This window comes from Ambystoma mexicanum, chromosome 14 (assembly GCF_040938575.1).
Source record: "Ambystoma mexicanum isolate Mex_15411 chromosome 14, UKY_AmexF1_1, whole genome shotgun sequence".
Taxonomy (NCBI): Eukaryota; Metazoa; Chordata; class Amphibia; order Caudata; family Ambystomatidae; genus Ambystoma; species Ambystoma mexicanum.
Window position 1 is genome coordinate 308,215,583 of NC_090940.1, and position 21,655 is coordinate 308,237,237.

At 44.8% G+C, this 21,655-nt stretch overlaps 1 protein-coding gene across 3 annotated transcripts in view; it reads left to right on the forward strand.

Moving 5' to 3' along the window:
* Positions 1-21,655, forward strand: part of CCDC88C (coiled-coil domain containing 88C) — a 916,777-nt gene that overhangs the window by 341,608 nt on the left and 553,514 nt on the right. For all 3 annotated transcript variants that reach the window (XM_069637440.1, XM_069637439.1, XM_069637438.1), the window contains exons 6-7: positions 10,182-10,265; positions 20,983-21,123. In XM_069637440.1, coding sequence (XP_069493541.1) covers positions 10,182-10,265; positions 20,983-21,123 — 225 coding nt within the window. The remainder of the gene's footprint in view (positions 1-10,181; positions 10,266-20,982; positions 21,124-21,655) is intronic.

Here is a 21,655-nt window from a genome sequence, read left to right on the forward strand (position 1 = left end):
CTTTGTTACAGTTCACAAGGATAAGGTGGTTCTACGCACACATCCTAGGTTTGCACCAAAATGTTTCTCTAAATTCCATGTTAACCAGTCAATAGAACTACCAACGTTCTTTCAAAAGCCCTCAAACTTAGGTGAGAAGAGCCTGCATACACTGGATGTTCGCAGATCAGTGATGTTTTATATGGAAAGAACTAGACCATTGAGAAAGACTAATCAGTTCTTTGTCTCGGTGGCAGCAGGAAGAGAAGGAGATGCAGTTTCGAAATCCACTATTTCTAGATGGATTGTACAATGCATCACTCACTGTTACACTCTTGCTAAGAGAGAACTACCCTTTAAGCCATGAGCACACGCCACTCGAGGCACCGGGGCTTCCATAGCTTTCATTGCAAATGTCCCTCTTGTCCATTTGCAAAGCAGCAACCTGGAGTTCTGTTCACACCTTTACTAAACACTACTGTCTAGATGCCCACTCTAGATCTGATTCCCAGGTCGGACAAGCAGTATTAAGACATCTTTTCTCTACTGTTCCTTCTCACAACCCACCTCCAACTCCGGGTACTGCTCGCTAGTCCATGCACAGCATGTGATTCTAAGCAGGTTAACAAACATCAGAAGACAATGCATTACTTACCATAAAAGCATTTCTGATGGTTGTATCTGCTTAGATTCACATGCGCCCACCCTTGCTCCCCGCTCGCATGGAAGGAACATAGACTTTCTTCTATATCTCTCTTTTCTGTACTCGCTCACGTCTAATAGGCTCTCTCAGGGCAGGGCAGAAAAAATACAAACAGAGGGACCTCGACGTGTGAGGGATTGTGGGTACACTGCATGTCACTATAGGGATAGGTTACAGACATGCCTTGTCGATGTCCCCTTTTCGACTACGAAAAACAAAATGCAATACTCCGCAGTTACCACTGGATGTCGGACTATGCACAGCATGTGAATCTAAGCAGATACAACCACCAGAAATGCTTTTACGGTAAGTAATGCATTGTCATCCACCTACTTTTGCGTGTCAGTAATGATCTCCACACACATGCATTACTGGTGCAGGTGTTGCCTGTGCATTAACAACACATCTCCCCAATGGAGTCCAAAGGAAATAGTAAAATGGTGAATAACGGAGGTAATACTGTCCGCCAAACTCTTAATGGGCCCTGAGTGGAGCAAGAGGCCGGCGGGGGATTTGGGGGAGGGGCCTGTTGGCCCTTTTCTGACATCAATGTCTGTCAATTGGTTAATAGGTTTTATTATGGAGTTGAGTCGTAACAACTCAAGTATGAAGTGACATTCAATATTATGCAATCATACATGAAAATCTCATGATAGTTATTGAGATAAAGCAAGAACTTGCTGCGGTAATGAATGCTCACATCCTTCCCCAGCCTTCTCTAAACTATCCAACTTGCAATAATATTAAAATGCATTTAAGAGGTTAAAATGCAAAGTGGCCAGGTAGACATTGCTCTTCTGACAAATGTACTTGAAACGACAGTCATCTACCTCGCCTGAAGACATTCCAAAAATCAGGCCATGGATTGTTATGGTTTCATTACAATCCGCAAATATCTGTCAGGATGTGTATATTATGGATGTCTATTTTATGTAACCTCTGGGGTCAGAAGGCCTTCCAAGCAATGTTATATCATCCTGTTTCGACTTTAAATGATGCTTTAAATCAAAGTACTAATTCTGGGCCTTAATCCAATAGGGGCTTTAGAGAGCATCGAACATGGAGTGTGTGTGTGTGTATGGACAATCTTGTAGAAGTCTGTTGTTAAAGGATCAGAAATGGTTATCCTCCGGCAATGCGCCGCTCATCAGGCATGCTTGCCACTTTCCTGCAACCGAATGAAGGTTTGTTCTGAGTACACAAAGCATGAAATGCATCGGTGTGTCCAACACTTGGATAGCTTTGGTGGGAAAATGCTGGTCTCTGTCCAGAGCCTGGGGGATAGAATGGCCTGGCTATGGCGGCAGCTCCCTGGCCTGCATGTTGAACCATTGCACTTAGCAGTGTCAGCCCCCATTGGCCCCCCCCACCCCTCTTGTTGTGGGGAGGTAACCTACCTTGGAACCTAACCTACTAACTAAAAAAAGACAGGCACTGGTTTTACATTTGGAAACAACAGGTCACAATTTATTGGAGCAGACAACACGGGGGCAGTCCCAGCCCAAAAGCATCATGGTTCACGACCATACTGTCAAAGTGGCCCACAAGCAGGGCAAAGTTCTACTGCTGAATGTTCTCGGTGTCCCTCTGCCACCTATGGCTTTCGCAAGGCACCAGACATACGCTCCAGCTTTGTACAGCACAGAGTACTTCCTCCTCGGGCCACTGAATCTTGCAGGTGAGAAATATCAGGTGTCCCTAATGGACTTAGTGCCCATCGCGGTGGACTCTCCTCCCTGGCTAGGACAGCCCCAAACTCCGCCACGCTTTGGGGGTGACCTCTCTGCCGCCCCCAATGCACCCATGCTCCACTCAAACTTACCATGTTACTAGCTGCACCCAGCCTTCAAGAGTGCCCCCAGGATGACCGTGAGGAACAGGTCGTTCCCTTTATTCGACAGATGTACTCTGTCCGTCGTATAGTGGGAAGGAAGAGAATTCAGGCAAGTGTGCCTCACAAAACCCTCCGCTTTTGCAAACCTCTCGATCTCCTTGTTGAGCCTGCGTCTGGACTTCCTGGGGGATGGAATGGCCTGGCTATGGCAGCAGCTCCCTGGCCTGCATGTTGGAGAACCATTGCACTGACTCTTTCAGGCTCGCAGGCATTTTTTTGAGGGGACATGAACATCTTTGTAACTACCGCTGCATGGCATATAGAAGAAGCGATGCTCCTAGTTGAAGTATTTCAGGACAATTCGCGGGGGGAAAAAACATCTACATGATGTGAACTTGCAAATCCGGAGAAATCGTTAAACGCAAACATGGTGTGATGGGGCTTAGCCGAGCCTTTAGGTGAGCAGCGTATACAGTGATCGTTGGTCTTGCTGCATCCTGTGGTTGGTAGCACTCGCATGGCAAACATAATCCTTCCTGAGTCTAAGCGCTGTAATAACCGCTGTTCTTTCCAGAACCTGATGTAGTGAAATTATCTGGCTTAAGGGCTGAGTAGCTCAGTCAGGCTCCAGGCCTCCGGCAAGCGCATAATTCAGAAGTTCTCCATTTGGGCAAGTAATGGGCAGGCTGCTAGCCAATCACAGAAGAATGCGCGTGTGAACTGCCTGCACTACCTAGAATGGCCACCCAGAAAGGACAGTATGCACGCAGGACCGCATTTGGCGATTCCATTGCCAATACAGAAGCTATGTCGTATTTTGGGCTAGGTTTAATTTTTGACATGGTCATACTGGCATCTTTTAACAAAGACTAAATCCACAATAACAAAATTACAAGCATTTAAAAATATATTTGACCTGGATATAAATGAACCTGGTAAATGTGTTCTCGCATGATAATAATCCCTCATGTAGAGTTGTAAACCTAGCACGGGGAGCAGTGCAGACACAGGGACGTCTTTGACGCTTGGTTAATGTAATAACACAAGCTGTAAAAGCAAGGTGTGATGTGCATAAGGCTGGGCGGGACACTGCACTTGCGCAGACTGGAATAGAGAAATGCGTACGGCGTTCCCCGCCATCTGCGTGACCTGCTGGGACGCGGCTAAACCAATCGCCGAAATGAACGTCCCCTAACTGGCTCGCACAGATTGGCAGAAACATTCCTGTTCAGCAGGGAAACTATTCAGCCAATCTGATTGGACAGACCATTCTGGCCACTGTGACTGGACAAAATGGCATACATTTTTCCAGGGAATTACAATCGCTGGATCATGCAAGTCACTCGGACTGATGGAAACGTACAGTAATCGGGTCATTCTGCTTTCCAACGTTCTGCATATATGATATAGGATAGGTTATTTATAACGCGCTTAATACCCAGAGGTTTCTGAGCGCGCACCCGGGGATCGAACCTATGTTGCTCTGTGTCGTCTTGCTTCCAAAGTGACCATGTTGCCCCTGAGCTATCCGTCTGAGGATACCTGGGCATACCCGAAGGGCAGAAAGTGGAATGCCAAACATTCCACTCCTGTGAGCGTAGCAGTATCTGCGAGAATTCTGCACTGTTGTGCTTGTTGATGAGAAGTTGTTACCACTCCCAGTTCTTGCCACGTGCTTGCCATGCAGCCTTGCCATTTTTAGTTTTGGCTATTTAGATGGTGCTTCTTAGCCCAAACTGTTGCATTTGGGTACAGCGATGAGGGATATGAGGAGTGACCCACATCTTGTGGGGGTGTTTGGTAATGTATTAATCTATTAACTGCCCATGACCATGCTAATCGCTATGGCCATTCGTTCCCCCCCCCACTTCCTGCCCCTCCCCAGTGCCTGCCAGTGTTATTTTAAAGCAGTCTTCTGAGAGTTAATTGTTTAATTGGAGCTTCAAAGGAGCTACTGGTGCAAACAAAATATATTAACCAGGTGTGCCTTTACCCACTTGATTTATAAGCAGTGCGCGTGTACTTGCACTGAAGTCCTGTTAAAAAACCTCTTTGGCAAAGCCAAAGGTGTTGGCTTGTGCATGGTATTAGAGGCCTAGCAAATGCTTGTCACATAGAGGCCTAGCAAATGCCTGTCCCATGCCTACAGAACAGGTGTTTACCTTTTGTGTTGTCCGTTTTATTACTTTGTTTTACGTGCGCCGTTAGGCCTTCGGGTGTTTTGGTGCATTATGTTATGCTGCTTAGCATTTGTATAGCGCCTTATGTATCATTGGTATGGAGAGGGAGAGAGAGAGGGAGAGAAGAGAAAAAAACAAAAACAAACGGATATGTGTGCAGCTGGTGTAGCAGTTGCATGATAGCTGCTTCTTATAAGTAACAAAGTAAAGTATACAGCTAATGTCATGCTCCTCTGTCAAATTAAACCTTTTTCTATCACAGGACGCATCTTGGACTTCTAGCTTGGACCATTATTTTCTCAAGGGTGGATTATTGTAATTCATTATTTTTAGGAGCCCCCAAATTGGATAATAAATGCTTGCAGATCCTGATTAACACTGCGGCCAGAATTATCGCCAACACCTATGGACATCAACATATTTATTTATAAAAATCTCAGGAAAGCAATGCATTTTTGACCAAAACAATTGCAAAATGTAACATTGATAACAGAGCGCAGGACATGTGTACTTCACAATGGGGGGGAGAGAATGTGACTTGAAGACCACATGTTGGAGGGCAAGGTGGAAACATAAACCAGGGACGAGGACTTGACAGGCCAGAATCACATAGGAATGTGATGGTGGAGGAAGTGCTAAATTAAGGATGGAGGCATGACAGAAAAGTGCTGTAGGGTTGTCCGTGAGGGTAGGGAGAGGGGCAAGCAGGGTGGTGGAGTAATGTAGAGTTCTAGGAATCAGGTTCCTTAGAAAGGAGGAGGGCTTTATAGTTGGATTTAAATAGTGATAGAGTTGGAGTAGTATGGAGAGGAAGAGCATTCCTTAGCGGGGGATTGAGGAGAAGGAGACGGTGCAAACGAGGCGGAGCACAGGGGGCTCCAGTAGTGGCAAGGAAGAGAGCCAAGGATGATCGTAACGAGCGAGGAGGGGTACGGAGTGATATTGACAGATAGGTAGGGTGGGGCAAGTTCATGGATAGTTTTGAAGATTATGAGAAGAAGTTTATGCTTGACTCTTTGTTTTATAGTAGATAGTCAGCCAATCTGACGACGGGTAGAGGTAAATCAAGAAATGTTAAAATGTGTGAGGACCGCGAAGTTGAGGACTTTCTCCAGAGGTGAAAAAGCATAGTTGGGAAGGCTATAGAGTAGGCTTCCACAGTAGTGCGATATAGAAAGGACTTAGGAGGAGATTAGCTGTTTAGCAGTTTTGAAAGGAAGACCAGGCCAAATCTTTCTGATATTAAGGCGGTTGAGTCTTGCTGCAGTGGCAGATTTGGAGATGAAGGGCAAGAGGTTGTGAGATGGGTTGAAGATGACACCAAGATTACGAGCAGAAGCAGAGTAAGTAAGGTATTCAGGAGAGTATAGAAGAAGAGGCGGAGAGGAATAGATCTGTTTGTCTGGTAGGTAGAGAACCTCCGTCTTAGCGGAGTTACGCATGAGCAAGTGAGACACCATCCAATATTTGATGGCGGAGAGACAGTTTGAAATATTTGACAACTGCTCATTGGATAAGGAGGAAAAGGAGAAGATACAAGTGTCAGCGAAGAGTTGTTAGGAGAAGCCGTAAGAGGAGATCGGGGTGCCAAGAGCTGAAGTATTGAGTGTGAAGACAAGCGGACCTTTGGGGGAACTCCAACAGTAAGGGGACTGAGTGGAGAGGTAAGGCTGTTCCAGGGCACCTGAAAGTGTCTAGGGGCAAGGTATGAAACAAACCAAGCAAGGGCCTAATCTCTGATGCCAAGAAGAGATAATGTAGAGAGAAGGGTGGCATGGACGACCATATCGAAGGCAGCAGAGCCATCAAGAAGAATGAGAATAGATGAACGGGTAACATGACGTGCAGAAGCAATTAAGTTGCATACGTTTAGGAGATTTGTCTCGATAGACTGTAGAGGTCAGAAGCCAGATTGAAGTGGGCACCGGAGGAAGTGAGTACCAAGGAACTCAATGAGTCGATTGAATAAAACTTGCTCTAGGATTTCGGAATAGTGTGGTAAAAGTGAGACAGGACAAAAGTTGGCAGGACAGTTAGGATCGAGACCAAGATTCCTAAGGAGAGGGATGACAGTAGCTGACTTCTAGGATGAGGGAAAAGAAGCAAGAGGAGTGGAGGAGGGGCAAGTAAGGTGTGGGGCAACACTGGGAGCTATGTGCTTCAGTGTGCAGGGATATTGGGGGCACATGAAGGGTTGGCCATGAGGAGTAAGGCAAGAATTTCATCAGGGTTGGTGGGTGCAAAGGAAGACCTAGTTGTGGGAGATGAGGGTAGGAGTGGTGGCAAAAAGTGAGCAGGAGGAGGGGATAGAAGGTAAGTAGCAACGGTACTGCGAATGGTAGACATTTTAGAAGCAATGTAGAGAGCAAGACCATGTGCAGAAAGAGTGGAGGAGGGTTTAGGAGGTGAGAAAATTGATTTGAAGGATATTTGGAGGCACCTGGGTTGTGAGGATTGAGACAAAATGAGAGGGAGATGGAAGTCACATTTGTCAGAGTCGAGAGCTGAAGAGTACTTTTGAAGAGCAGTCTGGTGGAGTTGGAGATCTGAGGAGCGTCTTGACCTTTGTCAAGTGCAAAGCTCTTTCTGCATTGTTGTTTTCAGGGTGCAGATGAGAGGTGTAATCCAGGGCCATGGATTGAGGATTTAGGAGTAAATCTGAAAAGAGGGTTGCAAGAGGAAAAGGGAGCATAGAGAACAGTGTTAAAGTTAGTGATGGCTTCTTCAGTGGATGGAAAGGTAAGTTCAGCATTGAAGGAGAGAGAGTGTTGTAGGTCAAAGAGGTAGTATGGGAGTTTGGAGGAGGGGACCCCTGCACTTAGTAACAGTAGTTTTCGAGAGACAGAGTGAGAACGCAGGAGTAGAGATTGAGGCAAAGGCATTAGTGATCGGAAGGGGGAGAAGGAGCGGTGGAGATATTGGAGGCTGAGCGTTGAAGGTAGATGAGAATAAGGTCAAGGGAGTTTCCATTTGAATGGGAGGGAAAAGAGTGGACAGAAGAGATTGAGTGGTTAAGGAGAAGTTAGTCACTGGATAGAGCAGCAGAGAGAGAGAGAGGGGGGATTAGTCACTAATGACAATGAGGTGGTGATCGGGAGGGAGCGAGTCAATTGGTTGGGAGAGTTCGTCAAAGAACTGCCCTATTGGACCAGTTGGGAGATTGCAAGAGATATCTATGCTGTAGGGGCAGTGATTATCGATATTTGAAAGAGGCCAATCTAGCGGGAGATGGGGGAGTAGTAGGGATAGGAGGCTTGGAAGATCAAAACAGTCCTGCACCACCACCCCTGCCAGTGAGAAGGGAGGGTGGGTGAAGGTGTAGGCAGGGTCATGAAGGGCCGCTTGGGTTGCAGAATCCGAGAGAGGGATCCAGCTTTCGGTAACGGAAATGAGGTAAGGAGAAAGAAAGAAGTGTGAGGTAAAGGAGGTTTTTTTACAGGCAGATTGCACATTCCGAAGAGCAATAGAGTGAGACGTAGAAGCATAGCAGCGTTGACTCTGAGAAATAGAGGTGCTGTGTGTATATGCAAGAAGAGGAAGTGTGATAAAAGTTGGAATAGGTTTTATAAATGGAGATAGTAGTGGAGCAAGAAGAGGGGTGGTGTCAAGGAGCAGAGATGATGGAGATGGTTCTGAGCTGAGGCGACTACTAAGAGAAGTCGAAAGGAAAGGAAGAAATAGCACGAGAATTGCATGGTAAGGGCGAGGCTGAATAGAAGCAACAATGGGTACCTACAGACGAGTAGCGGGACACAGCAAAGCAAAGGCTCATATGGAAGAGCCTTAGGGAAGAAGGCTGGGAGACTGCCCTTTACTTCAACACCCTTAACTGAAGATGCCTGTTTGCTGGACACCCATATGGAGCTACTAAACTGTGATGGGCCAAGTCACATTAAGGTGGCTGCCGCTTTCAGCTCCAGTACCTCGGTCACATGATATGAAACCAGTGCCTCCATTGGCTGGTTAGAACAGAGGCAGGTCTGTGGGAAAACTGAAACTAGTGCTGGCTGGGAACAGGAGTTGTTGCTGGGGTAGAAATACCTATTAAAGATGGTGGTTTGGGGGTCAGAGGTCACCTGAGCAGCCCCTCGATCGATCTTGGATGCTTATTGTAGGTCCCTTGACCTCTGCAGGCAGCCTCAGGCAGATGAATTGAGTGCCTTTGGTGGTGGTGTAATGAACCAGGTGTTGCTCTCAGCCCAGTTGAAGTCCCTTTTAGAGGTGGAAAGACCTTTCAAAGGTGACGTTTTTGGGGTCAGAGGGCATCAGTCAAGCCCCTAGTTCGATTCTGGATGCTGCAGGATGCCTCGGGCAAAAAAATGTTGCCCCTTTTAAGAATCTGCATTGGCTACCAGTATGGTCTAGAATCAAGTTCAAAACCTTGATTCTAGTACATAAAACTATTTGCGGGAATGTACCAGGATACTTGAAACATATTATTAAAATATGTACCCCAAAGAGATCCTTGAGATCTCTGGGTGAACCTTTCATTGACTTGCTCTGGGTTGAGCTTGCTTGCTACGTGTGACTCCTTTTATGTCCTAGCAAGTACTGTATGGAATTACCTCGCCGAAGAGATGCGTGCCACTAAACCTTCCAGTCTTCCGTCAGAAATTAACCTGGCAATTTTGATGGCATCCCTGATTCTCAAAAGCAGTTTGTCTTTTACTCTTTTGATTAGAACTGGATGTTCTTATATTTCTGGAAGTGCGCCTAGATATCTGCTTGGGTAGATGGCGCCATATAAGCAAACACACTTGTTTGCCTATTGTAGGCACGTTTTGTAAAAGACCAATTAACTTTTCTAAACCTCAAACTGTATTATGAAATACAGAGGTACACAGTGCCTATATTACGGTCCAGATCTGTCTTGATGTGAAAATGCACTGGGATATGAACTGTCAGAAAAACATATTCTCAAGCGTTTCAATGTATTTACTCGTTGGGCACCCCCCTCGCTCCCCCTGCTATTTCCTTATGGAACTTGGGATATATAACCTCTGCTCTTTGCACTGTCACATTAATTTATTACTTTGTTAAATATAGATGGAATCAATGTAGTAGTGCCATTATATTTAATTTAATGGTTAATTTCCCATTAACATAAGCAGAATTCTAATTGTGCCAGACACATCTGAACATAAGGATCTGTAAAATGCGTTTCCAATATTTGTTTCACGTAAATTTATGACAATCAGTTCTATAGCCTTTTACTCTTTGTCATAGATTGTGTGTGTTGCAACTTGTTCTGTACCAAAAACACGCGTTGAATGCAGGAATAGCATGTGGTTTGATGGATTTTATAATGAACATCCATTGGTTTCATCAACACAAATTTGAAAGTGATAAATGTGTTCGACCTAAATCCAAAACACCATACATAGGTTGTGTGGCCATTGGCAATTCGATCCAAAAGTGTGTACTTCATTGGAACATATTAATAAAATGATCTGTTTCTAAATATTTTTCTTTTCATTTTTTAAAGTGTGATAAGAAAGAGGAATTTATCGATAAAATCAAGCAGTTGGATATTGGGACCCAGGCTGCAATCGTATCACACATCCAGGAGGTACAGTTATCCTTCCTATACTTTTTTTTTTTATAGAGCATTCGAAAGCCGAGTCTGTAAATGTCTTTCTTGTACAACGAAAACCAAAAATGTTGTTGCTCAAAACTTGACTTCAGTGTGAAATGGATGATGATTTAATCATGATAATCTTGGCTAGGTGAGAAAGTGTCCTATGCCCTAGGACGGGAGGATAGATCGGGGGCAACGTGCTCGCCTTGGAAGCAAGACGACCCAGAGCAACACAGGTTCGATCCCTGGGTCCGCGCTTAGATACCTCTGGGTATTAAGCGCATTATAAGTAACCAATTACATTACAACACTCAAAGCATGTTCTGGTCATGAATGCTGACATATGAAGATACTGTGGCTGCTGGACAGAGGTTGGGGTGGTTTGCAAGATTTTGGGATGGGTAAAAAAAAAGTACACTTGTTTATTTTTTAAAAAAATTTTAACAAATGATTTAGATCCATTTTTGGGACCTTGCCCTTAGAAAGAAATGTGTATCTCTTTTTTTTTATTTGGGTTTTATAATGCATAAATATAGCTGTGGAGCAAAAGAGTTGTACAGGGTGGTGGGAATAAAATCAGGGAACAAAGAGGACATAAAGATGTGACGAGTAGGAACTGAAATGTCTCCTGGGAAATTGGGATTGCCCAGTGAGCAGTAGCTACTTTTAGAAAACATAGCTAGGACATATGTGGTGAGTCAGAAGAAGGACATGGACTCTTGGAGGACATGATATACTCTTGTTTATTAAAGTAAAAATAGAAGGCCTAACTTTCCCTATGATTATGCATGGTCCCTGCCTGTATTACTAACTAAGGTGCTCATTTGTCAGTTGTGAATGTCCCAAAAAAAAAGGGTCTGCTGTCCAAAACTATCCTAAACGACCCTGTCGCTTAGAGAAAACTAACCTGGGTCAGAAGACCGACTGCCTTCTCCTGAGGGTACTGCTTGTACTAGTCTTTAGTATACAATCCGCAAATATTCCCTCTTGACTTCTTGTATTAATTTCCTTAATTCCAAAAGGGGATTGTTGTACTTCCTCTCTTCACCTTGAATCTCTTTTGGCTTTCTTTTAGCCGGTTTATGGTTTTGATCAAAGAAGTGGTTGTGCCTTTCTGAGGGACTATGCTTTTTTGGAGCTTTTACTTGTGTTAAAAAAATCCCTTTTCCTGGGTCACTGGACTTTGTATCTGGTTTGTGTCCATAGTTCACATAGCTATATCTTTCTCTTTGCTTACTATGATATTGTTCTTGTGCAGGAAAGTGCTTTGTTTTCCCCCTCTCCCAAGGTATTTTGTCCCATTTGTTCTCTCTTCTTGTTCAGCTTCTCATCAACTTTGTCTCTTGTTTTGCAACTTTTGTATCAATTGCTTTTCCAAGTGAACTCTTTCATATTTTCTATGACAAGTTAACTGTATTATGATTTTATCTTGATTCACAATCTTTGTATCCATTTGCTTTCAAAGCTAGCCCGATTTCATGTTTTCTACTGTGACGAGTTAGCAGTGCGATATGCTAGTTTTCTTGAGCCTCCCTGCACCTCCCATTCTCTCGGATACCTTTGTTCCTCTAGGAGAACGTTGTCGGAAGGCTTTGGTCGCAGAGTCTCTCTTTGTATCACGGACGCCATTTTCTCACTGGCGTTCACGTCTTCGATTTCTTTCCTCCTCGCGGTGTCCCAGAACTCAACTGCACTTGCGGACACGCTTTGGTCCTAGGTAGTTGGTGGTCTCAGCGATGTTGTTTGGCCCGAAGGTCCACTACAGATTACGATCTGTGGTCTTGCCACCACCTCCGCTTGGGCTTTCGCCCTGTCAGTTTCTCAGGTCTCGGAGCTGCCGTGACTTTGGCATCCTGTGTAGCAGCTGCAAGCGAGTTTGAAAGTCACAGGTTTTCGGATTTTCGTTCTCCTATGGTGTTGCACAGCTTGGGGCATCCCACAGCCTGCGTCTACGATCCTCTCTCTGGTCGCATGCTTCTCTCTTCCTACTTGAGATGGATGCTCTTTAACATGCTCATCTCAGTAAAGTGGACGTCTTGATTTAAAGGGAAATAACCCCTTTTCACAAGACAATTATATCCCTTAGGAGTTTCTTCATCCCAGTCTTGACAGTTCATATAAAACATCCCATACAAGCCATGGTACGTCCAGCTTGAGGGAGATCCTCATGGCAACGTGAATCCTTGTCCCTTAAGGGGGAAGTCTCTCCCGATGAGGTCCCACTTGCCTTGCAAATGTTTACTAATGCACCTTTAAGAAATAAACTCAAATTAATGTTGCATTGGTATGTTTGATTGGCACCAGTTGACCTTGGGCGTCACAAATAGCTTCTGTAGCTGTTGATGCTAAGCTAACCTGCCTTTTCTAGGCTAAAAGCAGGAGCTAAAACTCTCCTGCAATTCCGATTCCTGAAGGAGACATGTTGTTTTGTGAATGAGAGGGCATGGAAGGAAAAGGGGTTTTCTGGAGCAGGGATTAGACCTGGATGATGAGCTCCTTCTTCAACAGTTTTGTTGTTTGCTCTTAAATATGCCAGTCAACTTTTCTAATATTTGAGGGTAGGAGTCAACCTGTTTTATCAGATGGTGCAACATTCTTGTTTTTGGGGGGATCTTGCACTTAATTCATGAGTTATGTGAAAAAGGGCAAAGTAGCCTTTTTCAATTATATTTATTTAAAACAATAAACCACGTTTCTGCCCTCAGAAAATGTTTGAAATGTTGTGCAGGCACTACTGCTGTCGTATGTTGATGAGAGGGCAGGGGGTTATAGGGGGGGGGGGCTACGTTGCCACCCTTAAGAATGGTTCTCCATACAGCTGCCAGACCTGCAACAGGAAATCAGAAATTGTATCTGGTTGAGACAATTTTGACAACCTTCTATTGGCTAGCTTTGGAGGTAAGATTACTTTTAGGATAGGCGGCCTTGATAAAGCAGTACGTTTGGGACTACCAAATGATTTGGCTGAAAAGTGGAGTCTGTCGGGAGGCAGCAAAATCACCTGAATATTGAATCCCTAAGATTAGAAATGTCCCTTTGTTAAAAACGAGGAAATCATGTTTTTTTTGCTTTTGTTACCAGCACTTTGTAATCCTGTTCCTTCTATTGATATCGGGGTTTAGTTAAGAAATGAAGACCTTGTTACTTATTTTATTATTTGTGCTTCGGCGCTGCTTCTATATGTATATTGCTTTTCTTGTGTTGGTTTAAAAAAAAAAGTTCTGTGCTCCATTACCCCTTTGGAATTAGATTCAAGCATTATGCATGAATAAAATACATTTTAAAACAAAGTGGATAATGAAAACCTTGATGCATCTTTTAACAGAATTTTACATTAGTTTTGATGAAAGTCCAAACAAATACATGTGTACTTTGCTTGTTGCACGGACGTTGCAAATAGCTGGGGAAATGACATCCACGTTGAGTCTTGTCTGGTGTAACAGTCAAGGATTCTCGTTTTTGCGTTTGCATGTGTCTGCTCCACTGGCCAGCAAGGTTTAGGGCTCACTCGGTGGGCGCACACCTGCATAAAACAGATAATAATTCCTTAAGGAGGGTCGTACATTCTTACACGTCTTGAACAGTTCTTGCTTTACAAAGGAAAGTGCCACCGAATCATTGATTCCCGATTGACGGGCAGCTCTAGACCTTTGGCTCGAATGTGTGCCCCAGGGCTTTGGTTCCAGTCCATAGTCCATCTTCATAGTGGATGTTCACTAGTAACCATGTTCTTCAAGGCTGGATCTCTCGCATGTAATATTGCGGGGAGACTGACCTAATTGAGCCCTAGGTAGTCTATCCCTACTTTAGGTATGGTGCAAGTGCTTGGGTGATAGTGTACTAGGATAGTCATTCAGTGCTTTCCGGATTTTGTTGGGGGTTTTGAAGGCACCCCGCATGCTGCGTCCTCTGCAAGGAAACCAAACTGATCTCATTGTGTTAGGGCCCTAAACAGTTATTTTACATTGGTTCCATTTCAGAAGGCTAGACATATATAATTATTCTGCCAATATATGGAGTGGCATAGTGTTATCTAAGACTTATTATATTTTGATTAACTCCCAAGGGCTGCATTTGACATATCCCCAGGCATCTCCCCCGAGTTGTCCTCTCGAGCTCAGGTCTCTGCTTCCATCCCTTTGGTGTTAAAATGTTCTTGCTCTTTATCTACAATGGATCAGCAGAGCTATGAATTCCTGCCGATTTTCGGCTCGCAGTTATCCAGGAAAAAGTGGCAATTGTATTGCCTTGACCCAGTTTTACTGCTTTGTGCCTAAACCCAGGTCTTGAGGACTCTTGGGTAACATCAATTCTTTAGGAGCTTCTTTTTAATTCCTCACTCTGAAAAGGTTTCTCGCTTTTGTCACCCTCTACTTTGCGACAATGGCTCTGCTGCAGGTGTATGTAGAATCAATCCCCTGTTCTGGCCCTGGGCTGTTTGCATTTGATGCCTTCTGTTGCATAGACCCAGCCCTGCATTCAATAAGCCACACGTCTTGACGTTGCTGGCAGTGGAGTAGCCAGGTTTTAACTCCCCATGCAAACTGTTGCCATACAACCATTACCTATGTGGCACTAACTCTGCATTTGGAAATGTGGACAGAGGACCTTTTGGGTACCCCTTGAAGACATTTAAATCATAATGGTCTTTGCGTGATGGACAAAAAGGCAGAGTGTACATCTCTTGTTCAAGTTATATTTGCGGCCCGCTATGGACTAGCTCCTTATTCTCCAGAAGTAGTTCCTAAAATCAAAACTGGTGCGGACTATCTATATTTCCAAATATCAGAGAGAGGATAATGTTAATAGAAAATGTTTTTACTTTTGTAAAGATTTGCTCTCGTGAAATAGACACCCTTCATGAATTAACTTATTGTCCAGAACCAAATATTTTAAGATACCGGAAGTTGTTAAATAGTAATTGCCAGTGAGCAATCCCACTACCTCCTACATTTTCATGTGCATTAAACGTATGTGATCCTCAGGAATGCTTGGTTGCGATTTAAAGAAATAAAAAGCAACCTTAGAATTTGAAACATGTCCATCCTCTGGAGGATAGATGAACCGGTGGAACTGCATAAGAATAACTAGACCAAAGTTTAATACAAAGCTCTAGGTTGCCCCACACAGAGAGCTTAGCGTCCTATGTATAACATAATTAGATTTGCCTTACATTTATTTTGCTTTTTGTATCATTCTACAAACTAATGGCTTGGATGAAGGATTGAATGCAATATGATTGGTGCTGTGAATTGATGGTTGCTTCGTTCTAGTTTTTTTCTTGTGCTTTGTAATGTATTAAAATAAAAGAAAATATATATTCGTTTTACACATTTGAACAATAGTGTTTTTTGATTGTATATCCTAAATGTATGGTTGTAAAAAAAAAAAGTTTAAAACTATTTCGAAAAATGTGCTCCAGAGCAATCGCCATTGTAAATCGACTTCGACGCTTGTTCAGAGAAGATTGGTCTCAGGATGCAAGCCCGGTTATTTGTATTCCAGTGGGGGGGCCAGAACCACATAGAGCGAAATGGGCACTTGGGAATGAGGGATATGTGGCGCATACGTCTTGTAAGCATCAGAATAGGGGGCTGGAGCGTCTCTTACAGGAAAAACACTGGGGCCACAGGGAGCAAACAGTGTTATTTAAAGAGAATGGGTCACATTAGGGAGATACCCTACACTGGACAAAGAGACCGGGTGAGACAAGGAAGCCAAGCAATACCAAATATGCCACAGCAGATTATTTGATAAAATGTCATTGCCGAGAATGCAGCATAGAGAAAATAAATCTGTAATTCAAGAAAGTAGTGCCTGAAGGGGCTGATCTCCACATAGGTGGTCCACTAAGAATTACCCATTTCAGCAATGAATAGAGTTTTATATCCCTGGATGTTTTAATGTTCCCTGTGTTAATGTAGATTGCGACCAGGATGTGTGGACCCCTAATTATCCCTGTTCTTGGTACTGATGCATTGTCTACTTTGTCATGTTGTTTGTGCATGTCACGTGTCCCCCTGTGCCTCTTCAGTGTCCACTGTAATGCTGCGGAATGTACAGAGATATCCCGCGTGCCCTAATTCCCTGAAGGCCTATAGTGCATGTTTTCCTGAGGTTGAGCACTGCAGCCCCAGTGGCAGAATGAGGACCTACATGCACCATCTAAGACAGAGACCATGCCAAAGAGACATTGCTGGCACAACAATTACCAAAGAAGCGTTTCTTACCTGTCAAGAAGTCACTGCAATAACCAAGTGTAATCCTCACCACTGTAGTAATCGGAGGTAGACGAGTGGTATACTAAATTTCCCAACAGCTTCTAGGCACCACGGGGAATGAAAGGAAGTTTGTCAGTAATGTTTGTCCTGTCATTTTCCTTACCACAGGTTTCAAAACACAGAAAAAGATATTTTTTTCCAAGCTATGTTGGTGGCCATCTGAAATATTCGGTCACATTTGTGACAAGGCGTGGTCTTGGGGGTGGGGAGGGGTGAAGGGGGGAGAGGGGGGACGAACTGCACCGACGGGCTGCTGAGAGAGAGGACTAGAGGCCGTGGGTGGAGTGCTGCCTGGTCTATGCCCCATGGATGTGTGGCAGAGGAGGTGGCGGCACTGAGGACTGTGACACCATTCAGGTCATCGATTTTGGATCCTGACACTGGGGGTGAATATACGAGGGAGGATCACCTGAGAGGAGGGTAATTGGGGAGTGCGGAGGGGACATCCTTAGGTGAGACATGGTATTCCCCATTCCCTTTCCAGAATTAACCCTCTTTCCCTCAAGCCGTTGTAGGCTACTGTCAGCCCTTTACCTTTTCTTCCCTCCAAAATGTTCCCCAGAAACACCACCTCAATACTGGGACAAGGAAGAGACCAGCTAGGAGGACACGCTCTCATTTGGGTGAGATAATCCCCGACCAGCCTTGTATTGTTAATGCAGACACACATCAGCCAGGTACCAAGATGAGGAGGAGACACTATAGAGGTATACGCACTTCCTTAATTAATTCAAATAGCCCCAAACACCACTCTTGTACTGAGACAAAGAGGGCTTTGGAGGTGTACTGGTAGAACTGCCAGGCACGTCCAGGTAATGGGTTTCGCCATAGGCAATTGAACTTAATGACCCACTGCTGCGATCAATTAATAATCCCAATGCGTATAAAAAATACTTCCCGCACAGCACAAGACGAAGCCGGCTGGAGAGAATGAAGCTGGAGACACAGGAGCTGTGCTGAGCAGGAGAAAGGTACGCTGAGGCTGGCCGCATGAGGGTCTGGAGGTCCTGCTGCCCTCGTTGTTGGGTGCACGCAGCGGGAGCCGTGGGGTGCCAAAGCACTCAAACCGCCACAGGACCACAGGAGAGCGAGCAGCGCTCTGTGTCTTCTGTGAGTGAAGAGTGGAGCTAGTGGAAGATGGAAAGCAGAGTGAGAAGTGGAAAGAGACCGACGGAAGCTGCCATACGCAACCAGTGAGTGGAATCGGGGAAACACTAATGCTTGGCCGCTCCGGGAACCTGAACCAAGCACTTTTGAATACTGAACGAACGAACTGGAAGTTGTTATAAGTACTTTTGAATGCTGAAAACAAGTACTTTACAATACTGAACACAGACCGAATTAAAAGGCATTATAAGCAATTATGAATGCCACACAAAGAAAAAGCAAGGTTTGAACACTCCTGAATGGAGTGAAAGAAAGGTGGTGCATGAAGCAGATAACACATAATGAACTGTCTGAGATACAAGTGTTGGCAAAGCCAAGCGTATACCAAGAAGGGTATGAGTTGCGAAACCAGCTATTGATGAAGCTAAAAGAGTTTAAGGAACTGCAGGTTAAGAGGAAGCCTGTATCAGTCAGAGCTGGAAGAATACAGAAAGTGTAACAAAGTGCATGGTAGCCAAGCAAGCTACAGTAAAGTGTTGGAAGAGTGTGACACTGATGAAGGAAACAAGCTTCAATGTCAAAGGAAGACAGTTGGCAATTGTTGATGGAAAGCAGTCAAGAAGGAGTGTCGGTTGCATGACCTGTAATGGGTGGATCATGTGGTCCGACATCTGCACCTAGACCAAGTGCCCCCCTTTATGTAAAAGCCGATGAAAGTATCCATAAAGAAGCTTGTGTTTTGATACAGCCGCTTATGTGATTTTGCAGCCAGGAAACAATCTTGTGAACTGTTTTTAACTTGGGTAAGGGGAAGCTGATTTCAAGCCAAGAGCTGGAAGAAGCTCAGAACACTATGTTGAACACTATTCATTTTGATGCTGACATCCCTGCACATTGTATACAGTTAGTTGTGAGGGCAAGTATAGGTTTTGGACACAGACAGTAATTTGATTTGGACTTTCTGACACAAACTGTCTGTTTTGTTTAGGTAGGGAAATTCCATCTTGGCATTGGGCAAGTTAAGCCTTACTCCATCCTGTCTTTTAAGTTAATAAAACTATTGAGAACCAATCTTGAACCTGTTTGCACCTACATCATGATGTCTTCACAATTTCATAGGGATTAACACAGTAATGGGTCTCCTTCTTGTGGATCTCCGTCTTCTATGGGTTGTCGGAAACGTCTGCATCAGGGTCTTGTGAATCCTACTTGCGATACAATGTGTGATGAGTCTGTCACAAAAAAATATTGACACCTGAAGTTGTTTCAAGGGTGTTTATTTGGAGTTTTACAGGAGTGGTGGGCTTGGGGTGGGGGTGTGTTAATTGATGAAAGTTCATGGCAAAAGATTTTTGAAAAGGTGTGCCCTCTCTCCTATGGATTATCCCCACCCTAGCCCATGCGTCCGTAATCCCTGTTAGTGCTAGGGCTCGGTAACCCCTGCTTTCCTGGTTCTAAAGGTTATCACTACAATGGTATCCCTAAGGCTCTGGCTCTCTGACTCCCTAGGAGCTTTCTAACTGACCCTTACCCTAGCCCAGTTGGTTGTACTATAGGGAGCTGGGGAAACTGTTTCGTACACCCGCCCAGACAGTGAAAAATAGGAGGAGAACTTCCAGGAAAGGGTAGAGGTGTGTGTCAAGACCTGCTTTCAGGCCTTGTCAAAGGTGGGGGGAGCTCTGTTCACTGCGCCATACCCACATCCAGCCTACTCTCGAGTCAACCTCCCAGCAGGAAACCAAGCCACGGGTGGATACCACAGCCACCAGGGATATTCAGGAGCAAACGAGGCATGCAAGGAGGCTATGGCAGCAGAGGAACTAGACCCCTTGGGCAGCTTAGTTTCCATATTTTGGGCTTGGCAGAGCTGTGCAGAGTAAAGGGGGTGGGGCTTAGGCCCCCTTTGTTGTAACTTGCAAAACCTGCTCATCCGCCCCCGAGGAATTCATCCATGTGACTTGTTAGGCAGAGGGAGCCGATAATGGGAGTTTGAGGGATATTTAAGGAGGAAGAGGAAGAGTTTGGTGGTGTGGGTAAGAAGGGTGCGATCTGAGGTGGCGGGGCAGGAAGAGGACCAAGATACCAACAAACAGACGATGGATAGGAGTGTGGAGGCTATTGTTAGAGGAAAGGGCACTGCAGAGTGAGTGTGTGCGTGAGTGGAAGTGGTAGATGGAGAAGTAGTGTGGTAGTAGTAAGAGGGGTGGGAGGTAGTAGTGTGTGTGGTGCTAGTGGTGAGAGGTAATAGTAGGGGGATGTAGTAGTGAGTGGAAGAGGAAGTGATGGTGGCAGAGGGAGGCAGTAGGAGATGAGGTAGAGTTTGAGGCAGTAGTTGTGAGATGGTAGTAGTAAAGCAGGATAATAGAAGTAGTGAGGCACTATTGGTAGTAGAAAGGAAGAGGTAGCAGACCTATACTTGGTCTTTCTTCTTTCAACTGGCTCGGCTACGCTGATAATCTTGTTCTACTCGATAACACTCTGAAGGGAATACAGGAACAATGACGTTTACTCAGCCAATACAGTAAAATCAATGATCTCCAAATTAATACAATCAAAAACTAAGACCATGGGCCTCGTTACGAGTTACGAGTTTGGAGGCAGCCATGCCCTTAATAAGGGCATGGCTGCCTCCAAACTCGGGTCTGGGTCCGTGGTCCCTGAATGGGGAAATACCGGGCCATTCTGATTCTGGTATTTCCCCATTCAGGGAACCCGGACCAGGACCAGTCCCAGAGCTGGACCAGTCCCATTGATTCCCATAGGGCTCAATGGGAATGGGGAGCATGCTAACAACGGTCCGTTAATGACGGGCCATTGTTAGCATGCTTGTCCCCTCGCGGGACCCGCAAAGGACGTCTTGTTGGCACCTTTACCGGCGCCGTTAACCCCTTACCGCCCACCTCGTAATAAGGCCCCATGTGTTTTCATCCCTCTTCCCAGAAGAAAAAAGGGTTTTATGTGGAGGCTAGATGGGCAAATAGTTGACTGTGCCTTCTTTTAAATACCTAGGCATTACTAGTGATCACATGCTAAAATGGACCCTGCAGTTTAACACTAACAGCTTGCATCTATCTTATAAATACGGTGGCTATTCCATCGTCCTGATTCTGAAAGTTTATAAGGCCAAAATTGTCCCCATCTTAACCTATGGAGCAGGAATGTGGGCTCATAGATGAAACATCTATTGTAGATTGCGGGTTTGATGGTTACCTCTCCTTGAAGCAGCCAAGCATTTCCTCTAAAGTTCTCTGTATGAAATAACACACTGTGATGAAGCTAAATGCTTTCCAGCTCTCACCTGGTAATATACTATCTTGTAGGTGACGCATAATCAGGAGAACGTGTTTGATCTGCAGTGGTTGGAGCTTCCAGACATGGCACCAGAAGAGTTGGACTCACTGTCCAGGAGTCTGGTTCTGCACCTGAAGAGACTCATTGACGAGAGAGATGACTGCACGGAGGTAAGAGCAGCAGGACGGGCCTAGTTTATCCAAACCCACACAGTAACTCCACTGGGAAAGCCCTTTCTAAGTGCAGACATTGATTCAAGGAGCCAACACCCGGATTCTATCCATGGCTTAAGATATTTTACAAGTATCCAGGAATGATTTCTATTTTGCTCTAGTGTTGTCTTGTTTCCATAGTTCAAAATGACCCCTTTGTCTTTGAGAGTTACATGTTCATTCTATTGGTCTGTTGGGGAAAAGATTCCTAATTTGAGGTGAAGCTTCACATCTTCCAAGTCTCGGGTGCTCCAAGACATGCATTATCCAGACTGGCTTCTGGGATAAACAAAAAGAAAAACATAGAGAATGGGCCTCATTACAATCCTGGCGGTAGCCGGAATTGCATTTTTTCTGGCGCCCAGAAATCGGCAATTACCGGGTAATTATGGCATTGCCGGACCCCGTATATGCCCATTCCTGGGCACCGGAAAAAATTATTCCCCATTCCCATTTGAGTCCCATAGAAAACATTCTTCCCCATTCCCAT